Source organism: Pantherophis guttatus, chromosome 10 (assembly GCF_059756535.1).
Source record: "Pantherophis guttatus breed Tessera chromosome 10, ASM5975653v1, whole genome shotgun sequence".
NCBI lineage: Eukaryota > Metazoa > Chordata > Lepidosauria > Squamata > Colubridae > Pantherophis > Pantherophis guttatus.
Window position 1 is genome coordinate 6,040,352 of NC_142072.1, and position 17,554 is coordinate 6,057,905.

At 43.2% G+C, this 17,554-nt stretch overlaps 1 protein-coding gene across 1 annotated transcript; it reads right to left on the reverse strand.

Annotated features, from left to right (window-relative positions):
• Positions 1–6,843: 6,843 nt before the first annotated feature.
• Positions 6,844–16,654, reverse strand: LOC117677639 (phospholipase A2 inhibitor and Ly6/PLAUR domain-containing protein-like). Its single transcript, XM_034437958.3, has 6 exons — positions 16,553–16,654; positions 13,131–13,237; positions 12,206–12,301; positions 10,824–10,991; positions 9,530–9,673; positions 6,844–7,659 (listed from the first exon to the last, which is right to left on the reverse strand). The coding sequence occupies exons 2-6, from the start codon at positions 13,168–13,170 to the stop codon at positions 7,433–7,435; spliced, it is 675 nt and encodes a 224-aa protein (XP_034293849.3). The 5' UTR covers positions 13,171–13,237; positions 16,553–16,654; the 3' UTR covers positions 6,844–7,432.
• Between the last annotated feature and the right edge of the window lie 900 nt (positions 16,655–17,554).

The window sequence follows — 17,554 nt, forward strand, 5'->3', positions numbered from 1 at the left end:
TGCATTTCTACCCCTCCTTTTTTTTGTTCCCACTATTTATGTATTTATATCTTCTATGCCTCTTACACATCTTTTCTGCTGTATATTTCTGATACCATCTATAGTTCATTATCGCTTTCCACTTAATAACTTTTTATACTTCTTTTTAATGACTGTATCCACGCCCTGATGTTGGTTTTTCTAGCTCTGTAATGATGATTCATTTGATTTGAAACAAATCAAGAAAACTCAACTCAACAATAGAACTCAGGTGTGTTTCCAAAATTAGAAGCTGTATTTGCATAACATGACAAATGTGACCAGAGCTACTGTTGACTTTAGGGGTTATTTTTTTCTTATTGTGATAAATGAACTGAGCATTATTCAGCACGCAAAGAAAATGGGACTACAGGTAGTCTTCAATTTACGATCACGCTGGAGCCCAAAATTTCGGTTGTTAAGTGAGGCATTTGTTAAGTTTTGAACCATTTTACGACCTTTCTTGACAAGGTGATTAAGGGAAACCCTGCCATTGTTCAGTTAACACGGTTGTTAAGTGAACCTGGCTTCCCGTTTGACTTTGCTTGTCAGAAGGTCGCAAAAGGGGACTGTAGGAAGTTAGCACCCACCCCTTTCCTAGAAGAATGAAATATTTTAGGAAATATTAAAAAGGCAGAATATTATGTTTCCCTGGTTGAGAAATGGAGAAACATGTTTTAAAGACCAAGCAACTCCCACCTTCCTGTCCCCCCCACCTTTGTTCATGGGCCAGAGGCAGAAACTCAATCTTTGACAATAGGACCCATCTGCAATACAATAGCAACAGAAACTAACACAATGGGACGCATCTGGCACAGAAACTCACCACATGGCACCTGGGAAAATTACATCAGCCAGCAAGGCTAGCTAAAACCCCCACCCCCTGGGAGTCTGACAACCAATCAGGATACTCTTTCAGGGCCCCAGGAAGTTCAAAGCCAGGGAGAGCATAAAAACCCGGGGACTCGCTCTATCTCGCCCCTTTTCTGTTCAAGAACTCAAACCATGTGATCCTGTCTTCCATTAAACCATCTTTCCAAGCAGTCTCATGTTTCCAGTGTCTTTTTCCCCACTTGGAGCTGAACCCAGAAGGACATTCCTTCCAACAGGACCATGTGACACTGCAACCGTCATAAATATGAACCAGTTGCCAAGCATCTGAATTTTGATCACATGAGTGGAGGGATGCTACAAACGTTGTGAGTGTGGAAAAACTGTCAGAAGGCCCTTTTTTTCAGTGTCGTCGTAACTTCAAACGGTCATTAAATGAACTGTTGTAAGTCGAGGATTACTTGTACTTGTTTACCGATCTTGTGCGAAGCCAATTATGGGGTGACATTTAGCCAATTACACTATTAAATTAAAAAGGTAAAGGTTCCCCTCGCACATACGTGCTATTCATTCACTCAGCTGGGATCGTCGGAGGCTTTTCAAAGCATTTTTTTCTACAACCTCTTCGGCTGAAGAGGTTGTTTAAAGAATGCTTTTAAAAGGTAAAAAAAAAAGCCTCTGACGATCCCAGGTGTCAGCTTCTGCTCTTTCATTGCTTACTTGCTTGGCTGCCATGAAACAGGTGGAGGGGGGAGCTCTTCAGATTCTTGGGAGGGGGAAGCGAGCTGGAGGAAAACGAAAGTGAATCTTTGCTGCAGCGTTTTTCTTTGAAGCTGATACCGTCTCAAGGTCACCGGTCGTGGCATAGCAAGAGGATGATACTGCCAGATGTTTGCTCCCACATGACTCCTGGAGAACTTTTGGATTGGATGATTTACGCTGGACAGTTGGGGGGGATGCTTTCTATATGTGATTTTTGCTCCTTTGCTTCAGACCTTGCTTTTCTTTGACTGCATTCAGTTCTTATCCAGTAAAAGTTACCTTTCTCTATGAAAATGGAGTCGGGGGTTTTCTTTCTTGGATAATGAAAGGAGGCCGTCCTGACATTAAGCAAGGTCAGCTGAGTTGCTAGATCGTCAGAGGCTTTAAAAAAAAAAAAACTTTTAAAAGCATTTTTTCTACAACCTCTTGGGTAGAAGAGGTTGTAAAAAAAAAAATGCTTTTAAAAGGCTCTGAAGATCCCAGCTGAGCCACGCGGATCATCAGAGACTTTTTAAAAAACTTTTAAAAGCAATGCTTTTAAAAGAAAAAAAAAAGATTGCGCGCCACAGCTGATCACCCCCCCCCTTCGTGCACTGTTCTATTTACCGCATGTCTCCTTTTGGTGTGCACTGCGCATGGACACCTCGCATTTGGTGCGTGGTGCGCACTGCGCATGTGCAGCCAACGAACCGGTAGTAAACCGGTTCAGATTTCACCACTGATCACTCCCTTATATTTTTCTTACCCAGAAAATGTATTTTCACCCCCCCCAAACCTGCAGATTGCCATCTCTAGTTTATAGGGGAGGGAGCCCCAGTCCATTTTAATTCCCGGCGGTTGTACCTAAAGCCTGAGAGTAGAAGTGAACAGAAATGAAAGGTTAAAAACATCCGGGATGGATGGGCCAGTCTACAAAATCTCCATTATGTCGCAACAATACAAAAGCTGGTTTAGTTGGAAGTCCTGTTTCGAATGGATGGAACAATAAACATTAACACCCAGGTGTGCAAATTTGGCTTGAAGGTGGAGTCTTTAGTTCATGCTGCTTTGAATGACGAACAAAGTCAATAATAGCAAAAAATAATAAAAAAATACGATGATTCCCAATGAAGAGCTAATAGGGAGAGAGAGAAAAAAATTAAAGTCTCTTCAATTCTTAGTGACTCCGCGGATACGTTGATGTATCTTTTATAGAAACCCAACAGAATCTTTTTAACCAAGAAGTACTTTCCAGTTGAGGTTATCTCCAGGGGTTTCTGGCTCCAGGGGTTATCCGGTGTGGTTTGTTAGCTTTTTGAGATCACGTGTCTGGGTGTTGGTATACACATGTGCATCGTTACTTCTGGCAACATGTGAATGGGTTGGGAGCGAGCCGTTCCCCAACATTGAAGAAAAAATGATGCCAGCAAACATGATTAGCTTATTGCACTCGCTAAAAGCTGCCACCATGAAACTGGGCTGCAATTAAATTCTCATATAACTTCGTGTTCTTGCAAAAAGACTACAATCAAGACAAAATTTACAGTAATTTCTGAAAGTAGATGGCCTGATCTCTCCTACCCACTAAGCCACTGAGAAGCAAATCCTTCTTATCTTGGTCTCTCGTTTTTGTCAGAGTTGGTTTATTCAATTTGAAGACTTTTTTATTGTTGTTGCTGTTTCCACTTTTTTAAAAATGAGCTTTAGGCCAATCAGACCTGTTTTATCTCTATCTCTATCTCTATCTCTATCTCTATCTCTATCTCTATCTCTATCTCTATCTCCATCTCCATCTCCATCTCTATCTCTATCTCTATCTCTATCTCTATCTCTCTGAATATCTATCTATCTATCTATCTATCTATCTATCTATCTATCTATCTATCTATAGGGAGGGAGGGAGGGAGTTTTGTTAGATAAGAATGAATGGGTTAGGATGGCAAAATTTAATGACCTAATTTCTAATATTGTTTACTGCATGTTAATATTTGTTGAATAGGATGGCATTAATTAATGGTAAGTTTTGTTTGTACGAGTTAATGTGGTTGGGCTTAGGCAGTAATAAAGATGAGTTTGACCTTGAAAGGTATATGTGTTGTAAAAGTTACTGTACTTTTACTATAAGACGCACTTTTTCTCCCCCTAAAAGTGGGTGAAAATTGCGGTGCGTCTTATACACCAAATGTTGACGAAACCCCGCCCACCCACCAGTCCCCACCCTTCCGCTGTTTTCGGTCTCCGCGCATTGCATTTCTAGCCTCAACATGTTGCATTTTTTGCTGGTTCCAGGCAGCAGGGATTGGCGGCGGTGAATGGGCCACACCAAATGGTGACGGGGTACAGGCAGCGGCGAACGGGCCATGTCGAATGGGTCGCACTGAACGGGCCATGGCCACAGCGAACAGGCCACAACAAATGGGCCGTAGCGAATGGGTGGTGGCGAATGGGCAAAGGCAGATATATTTTTCTTGTTTTCCTCCTCCAAAAAGGTCAGTGTGTCTTATACTCCGGTGCGTCTTATAGTCCGAAAAATACGGTGTCTCTTAAATTTTGCCCTCTGAATTGTGCAGTTATATATATAAAACCCCTTTGCTGTTTTGTAAATGTATAAACTATTCATGATTGACAATGAAATGGGCTGAGGTATCAAAGGGTTGCCAGCAGCTGTGATGTACCGCCGTGTGTTTGTTGATTGCGTCACTCAGATGTCCTTTCTAATGAAAATAACCTTGTTAGTTTAGCCTCGCCATGTGATGTTTTCCAGATGGTTGGGCATTAAGACCCATTATTTTTTTGTCAAGATGATTGTGATCCGGCCACTTGGCACCCATAATCACCTCATGTTTATGATGTGAGAGTGAGCCACAAAGTTAATGGGGAATCTGTCAGGAAGTCGCAAGCTGCAGTCACGTGAAGTCCTCCCTTAGCAATCTGCTTGGTCCTCACTTAATAGGACTGCTGGAATTGCCATGTGTAAACTACTTTTTTTAAAAAATTTGATTTATATGCCGCCCTTCTCCGGAGACTCAGGGCGGCTTACAGTGCGCTAAGCAATAGCCTTCATACTTTTTGTATATTTATACAAAGTCAGTTTATTGCCCCCACAAACTGGGTCCTCAATTTACCTACCTTAGAAAGGATGGAAGGCTGAGTCAACCTTGAGCCTGGCGGGATTCGATCTTACTTTAATTGCAGACAGTTGGTCTTAAATTACAGAGCTCTGTCTGTTGAGCTATCCAGGCTCCTTGTCCTTGTCCCAAAGATGCTTTTTCAAAAGGCGATTGGACTTCCTTATTTTTTCCTTGCAGATGTTTTGCTTTTCATCCATGAAGCTTCTTCAGTTCTGACTGAGTGGTGGAGGATGCAAGGATTTCATCCTCCATCCTTCCATCCTCCATCCTTCATTTCATTCATTCATTCATTCATTCATTCATTCATTCATTCCATCCTTCCATCCCAAAGCACCTTTGAGATAACCTGGATGACTGAGAATCTCCATAGACAATAAGGACTACTTGTAGTGCTCTTCTCACATTGAGCAATCCTGAAGTCACAGGCAAAACAAGTACTGTCTACCTTTGTCGGTTTACTTTTCTAATCATGCATGGATCAAACGAAATACGATGCGACAGATTCTCCTCCTAGATGGCCAGATGTCAAGTAAGAGTTCTCTGAAGGACTGCTAATGCATTGTTGGGCCCAACCTCGCTCACAAGTGGTGTGGGTTGTTGATGTCATTTCAATGGCTGTGTTTACCACACATACAAAACCAAAATATTGCAACTCAGAATGTCAGCCTAGTTCTCAGCTCACTGAGACAGAATGTAATTTATTTAACCTTAGCCGTCGCAATAATTAACTACATCTGGTAGATTCTGGTTAGCGGTTTCTGGTTCCACCCATTAACCTTGCTTCACAGAGGTTAGGGTGTTGTGGTTTTTTTGTTTTTTTTTTGGTATCCTCTTTTCATATTGGAAGAGTTGACTATCTATCATAGGCCGGTATTCCTGGTCAATAGGAATTTATCACAATCTTAAGAGAGAGGATGCAAATACAAAGAAGAAGAAAAAATAATCAAGAGAAAACTTGATCTGTTCCAGGTCCAACCCTAAAACCCACTCGTTGGAAGGCTTAAGTTTTATCTTGATCTAGTGTCATCCAGGCCCTTAGAAGCAGTGGTGGGATTCAACCGGTTCGTACCATTTCGGCCGAACCGGTTGTTAAATTGCTGGCCGGCCCCTCCCCTCCCCACCCCTTCCAGAATTCCCCACACGCCCCGTTTTAGCTCCCAGGTAAGTAAGTGCAGGGAGACCAACTATGCCCAAAATGGGGCATGGGGGGGTATGGTGCTGCCCCTCTGTGGCCCATTTTTGCTCCCAGGAGGCTGCAGGGAGGCCGAGTGATGCCACCATGGCCATGCCCACCCAGCCGGTCATTAGGACAGAGAACCGGTTGTTAAATTATTTGAATCCCACCACTGCTTAGAAGCTATCAGTAAAACTTGAGTTTTCTGTAAGCAAAACATGACCAAGGTACAGAAGGAAATAATGGATAACCTGCAATTGATTCACTGAGGGCAAGACAAGGAGCAATGGGTCGAAACTAATCAAGGAGAGAACCAACCTAAAAGTAAGGAGAAACTTCCTGAGAGTGAGAACAATTAGTCGATGAAACAACTTGCCTTCCAGGGTGGTGGGATCATAATCGCTGATGGTATTCAAGAAAGGCTATCTATTCATCAGGGATGGAATAAGGACTCCTGCCTTGGCCAGGGGGTTAGACCAGAAGCCCTCCAAATTCCCTTCCAGACAGTGGTGAAATTCAAATTTTTTTACTACCGGTTCTGTGTGCGTGGCTTGGTGGGCATGGTATGCGTGGCTTGGTGGGTGGGCAGGGGAAGGATACTGCAAAATCTCCATTTCCACCCCACTCCAGGGGAAGCATGCTGCAAAATCTCCATTCCCACCCCATTCCAGGGGAAGGATACTGCAAAATCTCCATTCCCACCCCACTCTGGGACCAGCCAGAGGTGGTATTTGCCGGTTCGCTGAACTACTCAATATTTCCACTACCAGTTCTCCAGAACCTGTCAGAATCTGCTGGATTTCACCCCTGCTTCCAGCCCTATGCTTCATTCTTGTCTGCATCATATACCCATTTATATAAAAATAGATCCCTTTGATTTAGCAATATTTACTTCTGAACACAGTTTGCTAATTTGTTTTTGGAAAAAAATAATAATTGCCAGACACATTTATTTTGAGTTGATTTTTTTTAAATGGAAGAAACAATGAAAGATGGCAGGCATTGTCTTATAAGAGGCATTCCATTACACTGTCACACATGCACACAAGAGTGCCCCTTAGATGGGAATCATACATCATCAGGAAAAAAAACTACATGTCAACATATATTTTTGTTCTTCAGTATGATGATTGCAGCCTTACCTCAATCGTTGGAAGCTTAATTATTTAAACCAATTAATCTACTCCAATCTTAACCAAGCCTTTTCAAACCACTATGTAAAAAGCTCATGAAACGAAACAGTATCTATATCATTGGGATGCCTTTACTTGCGTGACATCCTTAACACCAATATTCCTTTCTATTCTTATTTAAGATATGCATTAATTAGATAAATTAAAATCCCTTTTGACTGAACAAAGAGAAAAGAGAGAGAGAGAGACAGAGATGCAGAGAAAGAGACTCAGACCAGCAATTGAGAGACACATGGGCACCAGCAATTGCTGAAGCCAAAACTTCTTGGATTTATGCCTTCTTTGGTAGAATTCCATTGGAGATTTTCCCCATTTGAGTAGAGAGGACACTGGTAGGTTGGGGTTTAATATAGGGAGATGTCCAGTAGGAACCAAAGGACACTCGGCAGAAAGATAGCAAAAGATAGGCAACTGGAAATCTGACTGCCACCACTTTTGGATTCGGCTTCCCCAAGTTGGACATTTTCAAGTTCATACGTTGCGTTTTCAGAGGCTAGGACGATACCTTTTTTGAAGATGGTGTTTTCAACAGCGCATCCCCTGGCATTGAAATCTTGAACTACAGTAGAACCTGTGAAACCAAAGGATGGGGGGGGGGGGGAGGACAGGACTAGAATTAGCATGTTTTTCTCCCCAGGAGCGATGTTGAATTTGGCTCAACTGTGCACCAAATTCCCTGCAATTTTCACTAGAGATGAGTGAATGTGCTATTATTATTATTATTATTATTATTATTATTATTATTATTATTATTATTAGCCGGAAGTTCCTCAGATCCTGACTTGTTTGATTTGGCACATATCTAAATCAATGAATTGATAGTAAAACCAATGGGATGTCTGCACATTTTATCTGAGCGGTGGTGGTGCAGTGATTAGAAGGCAGTATTGCAGGCTAATTCTGCCAACTGCTGGCAGTTCGATTCTCACCGGCTCAAAGTTGACTCAGCCTTCCATCCTTCCATGGTTGGTAAAATAAAAGACCCAGATTATTGGAGGCAATATGCTGGCTCTATAAACCAGGGGTCTCCAACTTTGGCCGCTTTAAGACTTGTGGACTTCAACTCCCAGAATTCCCCAGCCAGCATGGGCCACATGGAGGCCCCGCGAGACCCTCCACGTGGCCCGTGTGGCCAGCAAAGTGCTGCAGGAGGCCGTCCAGGTTTTGCTGCAAAAACGGGGCGCAGGGGGCTGCGTGTGGCCCACCCATGCCCCATTTTGGCCAGCAGGTTGTTACAGGAGGCATCCGTCCCATTTGTCCCCCTGCTCCCCGCCCACCCCACCACCCTGCACCAGCTCGCGGAGATCTACATTGCTGATCCAGTGTTGTGGCCCGTACGCAGCCTGTGCGGCTGGTGGCTGATTCGGACAGCGAGGAGGCTGGTATGGTGCTGTTCCAGCAGCCTGTGCAGTTGGCACTCGAGTCAGACAATGAGGAGGCTGGGGAAGATGTGGTGCCAGAGGCGGGGATTCAGCCAGGGCCTTCAGAACCTCCAGAAGTTCCCTTAAGTGAAGAGGAAGAAGAGGAGGAGCCTCTTCTTGATGCACGGGCACACAAAGCTGCCAAAAGGCAGGAGGGGCTCCTCAGGAGGAGGTCTCCTTGAGAGTAAGGCTTGGGGCTAATTGGCCACTCCCTTAGCCTATTTAAGGAGGAATGCCGACTGAAGCAATTTGCAGGGAACAACTTTGTTCACTCTCCTTCGCGTCCTGATCTTAGTTCTCTTATCAGGTTCCTGTAAATTGCTTCTGGGCTTTCTGCCAACCATAGTAAGATTAAGATTATTTATTCTTTGGATTCTTGTAGGCTGTTAAGAAAGTTAATTAACAGCCTATGTTTGAAAAAAAAACTGATTTAATTTATTAAACTAAGGTTTGTACAGATTTTGTGTGTGCTGCGTTCTTTGGGGTCTGTAGCTGGGGCAGAACATCCAGCCCTCGAAGAAATCTAGTTTGATACCCCTGGCTTAGACTAAGGGATCGTTTCTCCTTCTCCTACAGGTAGTTCTCAACTTACGATCATTCACTTAGAGACTGTTCAAAGTTACAGCGGCACTGAAAAAAAAGCACTTAACTCCTGTCACAGCTTCTCCATGTTCAATTGATTTGGGTGCTTAGCAATTTGGGGCATATATTTAGGCGAGTTGCAGTGTCATGTGGTCATGTGAGCGCTACTTGCGACCTTCCCACCAGGTGTCCAACAAGCCAAGTCAATGGGGGAAGCCAGCTTCTCTTAATGACCATTTGATTTACTTAACAACTGCAGTGAAATCTCTGAACAGCTGTGGCAAAAATCAGGCACACCTCATTTAATGACTGGCTTGCTTAGCAATAGAAATTCTACTCGCAACTGTAGTTAAGTCGAGTCTGTTAGAAGCGGGTACAGCTTTTGGGACGAGAGTCTGGATTAAAATGTAATGAATCTATGGGATGTTTCTGATTTACCTTTTTTGTTGACTGTCCCGCTGATGTTGAAGCATTTCTTCTGGAGATCGTTGCAGTTCATTGATTTGCCATCGCATAAATTCTTATCGAGAGCAAAGCATGATGGGCAAACCAGATCACTCGTGGGAAAAATCCTGTCAAGTGCTGCAAGAATTAAGATATCAATGAGTTAGCACGGAGCTGAACCTTTTGCGCTACTTCCATGAGCAAAATTATCCCAGGGGTATTTGGGAGGGGAAATCTTATCCAGTTCCGTTTTTGGGGATACCACTCCCCAAAATTTGTAGAAGGACAGATATTTATTCTCTGCACAATGGAACGGGGCCTGTTCTGAATCACCAGCTGGAGGTGTGATCTCTGGTTTAGATGGAATGGATATTTAGGTCTAATTTCCTGAGGTGGTTATTATTATTATTCATTTATTTATTTGTCAACAAGTACAAGGAAACAAGTAACAGTACAGACATAGACATGGACACATGAAAAAAAATTGACACAAATAAAAGGAAATAAATAAGCAAAACATAGCCATAAACACATAAAATGTGTACATATAAATGGGAAGAGTAGGATAGGGTCAGAAGGCACGCTGGTGCGCTTATGCTTAGGGACCTCTTAAGAAACATGAAAGGTCCACGGTAGACAGTTTAAGGTAAAAGATATGGAGATTAGCGAGACTAACCACAGGATCAGGTAGAGTGTTCCAGACATTTACTACTCTATTGCAGAAGTCTTGGTGGCGCAGCAGACTAAAGCACTGTTAAGATAACACCAGCTGCCTGCAATTACTGCAAGTTCAAATCTCACCAGGCTCAAGGTTGACTCAGCCTTCCATCCTTTCAAAGGTAGTAAAATGAGGACCCAGATTGTAGGGGCAATAAGCTGACTTTGTATAAAATAGAACACCGTTCGGGGGGCCCGAAAGCCCTACTAAGCAGGTATATACAAAAGTATGAAGGCTATTGCTTAACGCATTGTAAGCCGCCCTGAGTCTCCAGAAAAGGGTGGCATATAAAACGAACAAATAAATATTTCCTACAATCAAGATTAGAGCGAATTGAGTTTGAATCTGTTGATAGCCCTTGTGTTCAGACATTTTAATGGACAATTTAGACATTTAAGTCTGATGTCCCTTGGGAGTTTACCTGGTGCATTATAAATACAGTCACCTAACTATCAGTAAGAATTCCATCCAGAGAGATTGCTATTAAAATGGGGGCTGTATGAAATGGGAATCGGAGGGGGGGAATGCAAATAAAAGCCGATTTAAAAAAAAGAAACAAATGCCACCTACTTGCATTGAGATCTTTATTGCACAAATCTTTATCACAGCATGTAATATTGCTCATCAGATAAAAATCCTTCTCAGAGGACATGAGGATAAATCCCTGTTTGCAGATATTTGGATCCACTTTGTCGTCCTGGCAGCCTCTAATTGTTACTTTAACTGGCTTGTCCTTTTCTGCGGAGAAAGGGGAGGAAAACTGTGTTACGAAGGAGCTGAAAAGGCAACTGTTGGCGTTTGTTAAAAGCACTGCTCGGTAGTCCCAAGGGTGCTTTACAAATGGCAACTGGACTTCCTTGGGTTTTTTCCCACCCCCCTTGAAAACGTTTCTCGAAAAAGCTTCTGGGATGAGAAGAGAAACGTTTTCAGGGAGAAAAGCCAAGAAAATCCAATTGCCTTTTGAAAAACACCTTGACCTAGAGATGATTGAGAAGCTCTATAGCAGTGATGGCTAACCTTTTGGCTGTCGTGTGCTGAAAGTGCCCACACCCATAATGCAATGTGCGCACCCCCCATGCATCCCCTCCCCCTGCACATGCGCCTTGCTTCTGCACATGCGCAGATTGCCGATGATGACATCTGGGGCAGTGGGCGGGGCCTCCCGCCGGTTTTACTACCGGTTCTTGTGAACCGGTCCGAGCCGGGGGCAACCCACCACTGCCACATTCCCCCCGCGCCCCGTTTTGGGCCTAGTAGGCCTCCCTGCACTTATAACCCATAATGCAATGCACATGTGACACCCCTCCATGCTCCCCCCTGCCTCCCCACATGCATGCACATCTCCCGCATGTGTCCTGCCCCCGTGCATGCGCAGCAGAGACCCGAAAATCATCTGGAGGCACACATGCATGCACAGTGGAGCTGAGCTGGGGCATTCACCTTTTAGGTCTACAGAGACCAGGATGAGTTCCCCAACAATTAAACGTGGTATAAATTTTCACAATCTCCTGACATTATGGAAAGGTAAGCTCAAGGACATTTTCAGCCACATTTTTGTGGCCATGATGCTTAAACACCATCCAAAATGAGACTTTTCCAGGAGATTGGGCAAATGCCAGACAATTGTGGACGCTGGAAAATTCTCCTCTCCTCATCCTCTCTTCCTTTCTCTTCTGCTTCCCATCTTCCTTCCTTCCTTCCTTCCTTCCTTCCTTCCTTCCTTTCCTTCCTTTCCTTCCTTCCTTCCTTCCTTCCTTCCTTCCTTCCTTCCTTCCTTCCTTCCTTTCTTTCTTTCTTTCTTTCTTCCTTTCCTCTCCCCTCCCTCTCTTTTCCTTCTTCTCTTTCTCTCCTCTCCTTTCTTCCTCTTTCCCTCCCTCCTTCCCTCTCTTTCAATTGAGAAAGTTCCTAGAAGTAGTTATTCAGAAAAGCAAATAGGAAGTGTCAGCATTTACCGGTAGCGATTTCCCTCTCGATTGAATAACATTGCCCCGTTTCGACTGTACAAGTTCCTCCGGTACACGTAGAACATTGGCAGTTAAGGGCATTTGCTGTTTTGGGTGGGGGAAAAAAAGAAGAATAAAATAGCAATAATTTTGAATTGAAAAGCATAACTAATAATTTATTTATTTATGCTTTCTGATCTAATTCTTTTTTCCAAGGAATGGTGACCAGTTGCACCCTCTTTGACCAGAGGTGGGTTCTACTTACCTTTACTACCGGTTGACAGCAGAGCTGCGTGCATCCGCAGAAGCGTTTTGATGACATCGGGGTCAGTGGGCGGGGCCTCCCGCCAGTTTTTCTACCGGTTCTATAGAACCGGTGCGAACCAGGGGCAACCCACCACTGTCTCTGACCCTGTAAAAGCTTGTCCTAATCATGGTTTATGTATCAATTATGCATCAATGAGCTGCGGTGGCACAGTGATTAGAGTGCGGTACTGCAGGCTACTTCTGCTGACTGCCAACTGCCTGCAATTTGGCAGTTCAGATCTCACCAGGCTCAAGGTTGACTCAGCCTTCCATCCTTCCGAGGTCGGTAAAATGAGGACCCAGGTTGTTGGGGGAAATAGGCTGACTCTCTAAACTGCTTAGAGAGGGCTGTAAAGCACTGTGAAGCGGTATATAAATCTAAGTGCTACTGCTATGGCTAATACACTGGCCGCTCATTACCCAGCTAGGTAACACCATCAGGCACTTTATCAGGGTAATGAAACATCTGTAAGAAAGCCAGCAAGCTCAGAGAACACCAAGGATCCCAACATATTTTTAATGTTAATCAATCAATAATCTCCAAATTACAGCAGATTACAATTTCATCACATTTTGCCTTCTGCCCACCCAGCCCAAAGGCTATGATCCAAATATTTACTGGACTTACCTGTAGCGATCAAAGCAGTGAAAAGAAGAAGATACTTCATTTTTTTTTTTCTGGGAATGGAGAACTTTTTTGGCTTGCACAGAGATAACTGTTCCAACAACGAATTTCTTCAGGTTAGACATTTGTTAGGAAGAAAGAGCAAGAGAGAATTAATATGGCAAATGAACAAATGGAAACTTGGAAACCAACTCGTGAAACTGGTGAATCGTGAGTTGGATAGCGTTTCTTCTTTTTTCTGGATACGATTTCTAAGATTCTCTGACTGGAAAAATAATGAGTATATTTGGGAGAAACATTGCTTCAAAGGTGTAAAATTACAGTGGAGGAAATAGAAACTACCTTCTATTCATGATGGCTTAGACATTTCCTAATTCTTCACGGCCTAGTCTTCCGCACCCTAAATGACAATTTCTGTCTGTCATTGGGCACTTTAGTTTTGGCTGAGGGCCACAGGGAAAACTAAATGCGACTGAATTTTAATACAAATACTGTACAAATGTAAATGAAATTAAATATATATGCTTGTCCTGGCTGACCCTGGCTGATTTCTGAAAAGACAAGAGGGTCAGAATTGGTGGCTACACGAATGGGAGACCACCAAGAAACTCCCGATTTGTAGACCTGATTGGAAAGGGGGAATCCTGGAACTTGCTTCAGGAAGCCAGATTGGTTGTATCTGGGATTGATGCCTTGGCAGAGAAACTAGGCAAGAATTGGAGAATTATGAGGCTGTTGACAAAAATTGAATTTCAAACCTACAGAGAATCCAGTGGTGAAATCTAATTTTTTTTACTGCCGGTTCTGTGGGTGTGGCTTGGTGGGCATGGCAGGGAAAGGATATTGAAAAATCTCCATTTCCACCCCACTCCAGGGGAAGGATACTGCAAAATCCCCATTCCCTCCCCACTCCTGGGGGAAGGATATTGCAAAATCTCCATTTCCACCCAACTCTGGGGCCAGCCAGAGGTGGTATTTGTTGGTTCTCCGAACTACTCAAAATTTCCACTACGGGTTCTCCGAACTACTCAAAATTTCCGCTACCAGTTCTCCAGAACCTATCAGAACCTGCTGGATTTCACTCCTGAGAGAATCCCTTCGCTGACTGCGGAATTCTGTGAGGTGAAGTCCACACTTCTTAAAATTGCTGAGAAGCAAGGCTGCCTGGGGAATTCTGGGAGTTGAAGTCCACACATCTTAAAGTTGCCAAGGTTGAGAAGCATGATTTCAAAGCATTGGCTATCCAAACTTTGCTTCAAAACTCCCAATGATGAAGCCACCACAACTCCAGGAGGTTGGTTCTCCAATTGCTTCATAATGGCTATGATCAGGAGATGCCACCTTACCAAGTTTGAATCTCTCTCTCTCTCTCTATAGCTTCAATTTTTTGTGACTTCTTGTCGGATTCTTGAGTGCTAAGGAGGAAAAAAAAACCCTACACCCTCTTCCCTGTGTGGCAGTCCTTCAAGAATTGAAAGACTACTGTATTTTATGAAGACTCAATTAATTTTATAATCCCATCAGTACTCGTGTTTCCCTGCAAATAAGACCCGGTCTTTCCCCCCCACCCTCCAAAAGAGGCATTAGGTCTTATTTTCGGGGAATGTCTTCTACTGTCTCACCTCACGGTGGTGGCATCGACAGTCCCGCCCAGCAGGAGCCCATGTGGCAGATGTTCTGTTACCGCTTGCTGCTGCTTGTGAATGGTGCCCCCAGCCTCCGTATCACCATCAGGGGCCTTCAGAAAAGGCCTCTGCTGCTGAGAAACGATCTCTGATGGCACCTCTGATGGCAAAACAGAGGTTGGGGGCGATGTGCGCAAGCAGCGGCAAGCGGCTGCAGAAGAAGTGGGCAAGGCATGTGTCTTGGTGTGCAAGGCCTGGCTGCAACTGTCTGAAGGTAAGCAGCTCCTCCCCTATCCCCATCAACCCTAGCTTGATTTTTACCTGTGCGCCTTGCCCCACGCTATGTAACCAGGTGCAATGGAGTGGGCGGGGTCTTAACTAGGGCTTATTCAGGGGGTAGGACTTATATTGGGTGCATATGTAAAAATCAACCTGGGGCTTATTTTCAGGATAGGTTTTATTTTGGGGGAAACATGGTAGTATTGTATAATCTTTTTTGTTGGTTAGCTTTCTTTGAGTCATCATAATGTATCTAGAAGGGTGTGTTTTTTTTAATCCGCCTACTCACTTCACTATATAACTGCCATTTATCAATATTTTTTTTCCTATTAGTGCTGCCGTTTTTAATACCTTGCTTTTAATATTTTCAAACACATTTTTAAAGACCCCTAACAAGGGGCAAAGCAGGGTTTTTTTTTTTTTTTTTTTTTTAAACTTCTGGCACCTTCCTTTAATTCCAGTCTAGAATGGAGGTAGAGATAACAATCTTGCATTTTGCTATAAAAAGCCATTTTGGTGCCATTATGAATTATTCAAATGGTGTCGGTGTTTAGTTTTAATTCTTCTCTTTAAAGTCTGGACTATTTTGCACAAATAAGGAGGTGGGCGATATCAGTCCCAGTGCTGTTTTTTTTTAACATAAAACAGCAGCTGATGGAGTGACTATATCTTGTTTCAAGATATCTTCAACTAGAACAAACACACTGTGCTTTAAAGGTCCACAACATGCAAATGTAAAACAATAGATCATATCCAGCAGGAAGCAATTAGAATGAGCGCTAAGGTAGTAGCTATGCCTACAGGTTGAAAAAAAAGGGATGTCTTTCAGAAGATGAGAGATGTTTCTTTGTTCCCTAGGCAGGTGTACCTTTTTTCTCTATGCAAATTAGAGAAAAATATGAAAGCAACAGCTGCAAATGTATGAATTGAGCCAGATCCAGTATTATATCACTTCATGTAATGTCTCAGTTGCCTCCTTCCCCAAAATGTAGAAATCTCATGAGATGGAGAAAGCTGGTGAGATGTGGCACAAGAAACGAAATAAATACACAAAGGAGTAAGTAAACCTGCAAATGCTTAAAACTTATTTCACTGCGGGATTGAAGTAAAACTTGGCACCTTGAGTGAATCCACAACTTTTGCAATCCTTCCTCAAAGAAGTCCATGAGGAATGATGGAAGAAAATGAAGCTCTCTAAGATATCTAGGACTTCAAAATTCCCATCGGTAACTACCAGGGCATTATTGGGTTACCTAAACTTTTCCTATTTCCTGGCCTCATCCATAGTGATTCCAAGAGCCAGGAATACTCAGGCCAAGGTAGCAAAAAACAAACAAACAAACAAAAAAAACCCCACAAATGGTATTTCTCTCCCCTCCCAAGAAAATCACCAAACTTCGTCTACACAACAGAGAAGAGCCGAATCAAATCAGTTTCCTTCATAAGCATAGCTCCACTTGAGCAATCCCAGGCGCAAATTGAAAAGATTGAACACCGTGAATATATAAATTCCTCTCTTACCTGTTTGATTTTCTCTCTGGCTCCTTGATAACTTTTGTGGTACGATGCTTATAGGCAAAACAAGGGCACAGTCGTTCTGGTGCCTCTTTATATTTGGATGGGCGGAGCGGATATGAGATTAAAATAAACAAGGTAACATAGTGGGGCAAACGAATGATTCATGTTGAGGTGTACTTCTGGTTAGCGTGCTGGTCTGGGAGATGTACTTCTTAAAAGGCAGCTATAGAAGACGGCGAAAGGCACAGGCATTGGTAAACGCACTAGGTTTCTAAGTATTGATCGGCAGTACTCTCTGGTTTACTAGAACAACTAGACACAAGAACAGTTTTTTCCCAAACGCCATCGCTCTGCTAAACAAATAATTCCCTCAACACTGTCAAACTATTCACTAAGACTGCATTACTATTACTATTAATCTTGTCATCGTTCCTATCACCCATCTCCTCCCACTTGCGACTGTATCAGTGGTGGGTTGCCCCCAGTTCACACCAGTTCTATAGAACCGGTAGTAAAACCAGTGGGAGGCTCCGCCCACTGACCCCGACATCATCAAAATGCTTCTGCGCATGCGCAGAAGAGCACGCGGGCGGTCCCGCTGCAAACCAGTAGTAAAGGTAAATAGAACCCACCCTGGACTGTATGACTGTAACTTGTTGCTGTATCCTTAGGATTTATATTGATTGTTTCCTAGTATGATTTGATTGCTTATTTGTACCCTATGACTATCATTAAGTGTTGTATGTTATGATTCTTGATGAATGTATCTTTTCTTTTTATGTACACTGAGAGCCTATGCACCAAAGACAAATTCCTTGTATGTCCAATCACACTTGCCAATAAAAAATTCTTTCTATCTATCTATCTATCTATCTATCTATCTATCTATCTATCTATCTATCTATCTATCTACCTACCTACCTACCTACCTACCTACCTACCTACCTACCTACCTATCTATCTATCTATCTATCTATCTATCTATCTATCTATCTATCCTCCTGC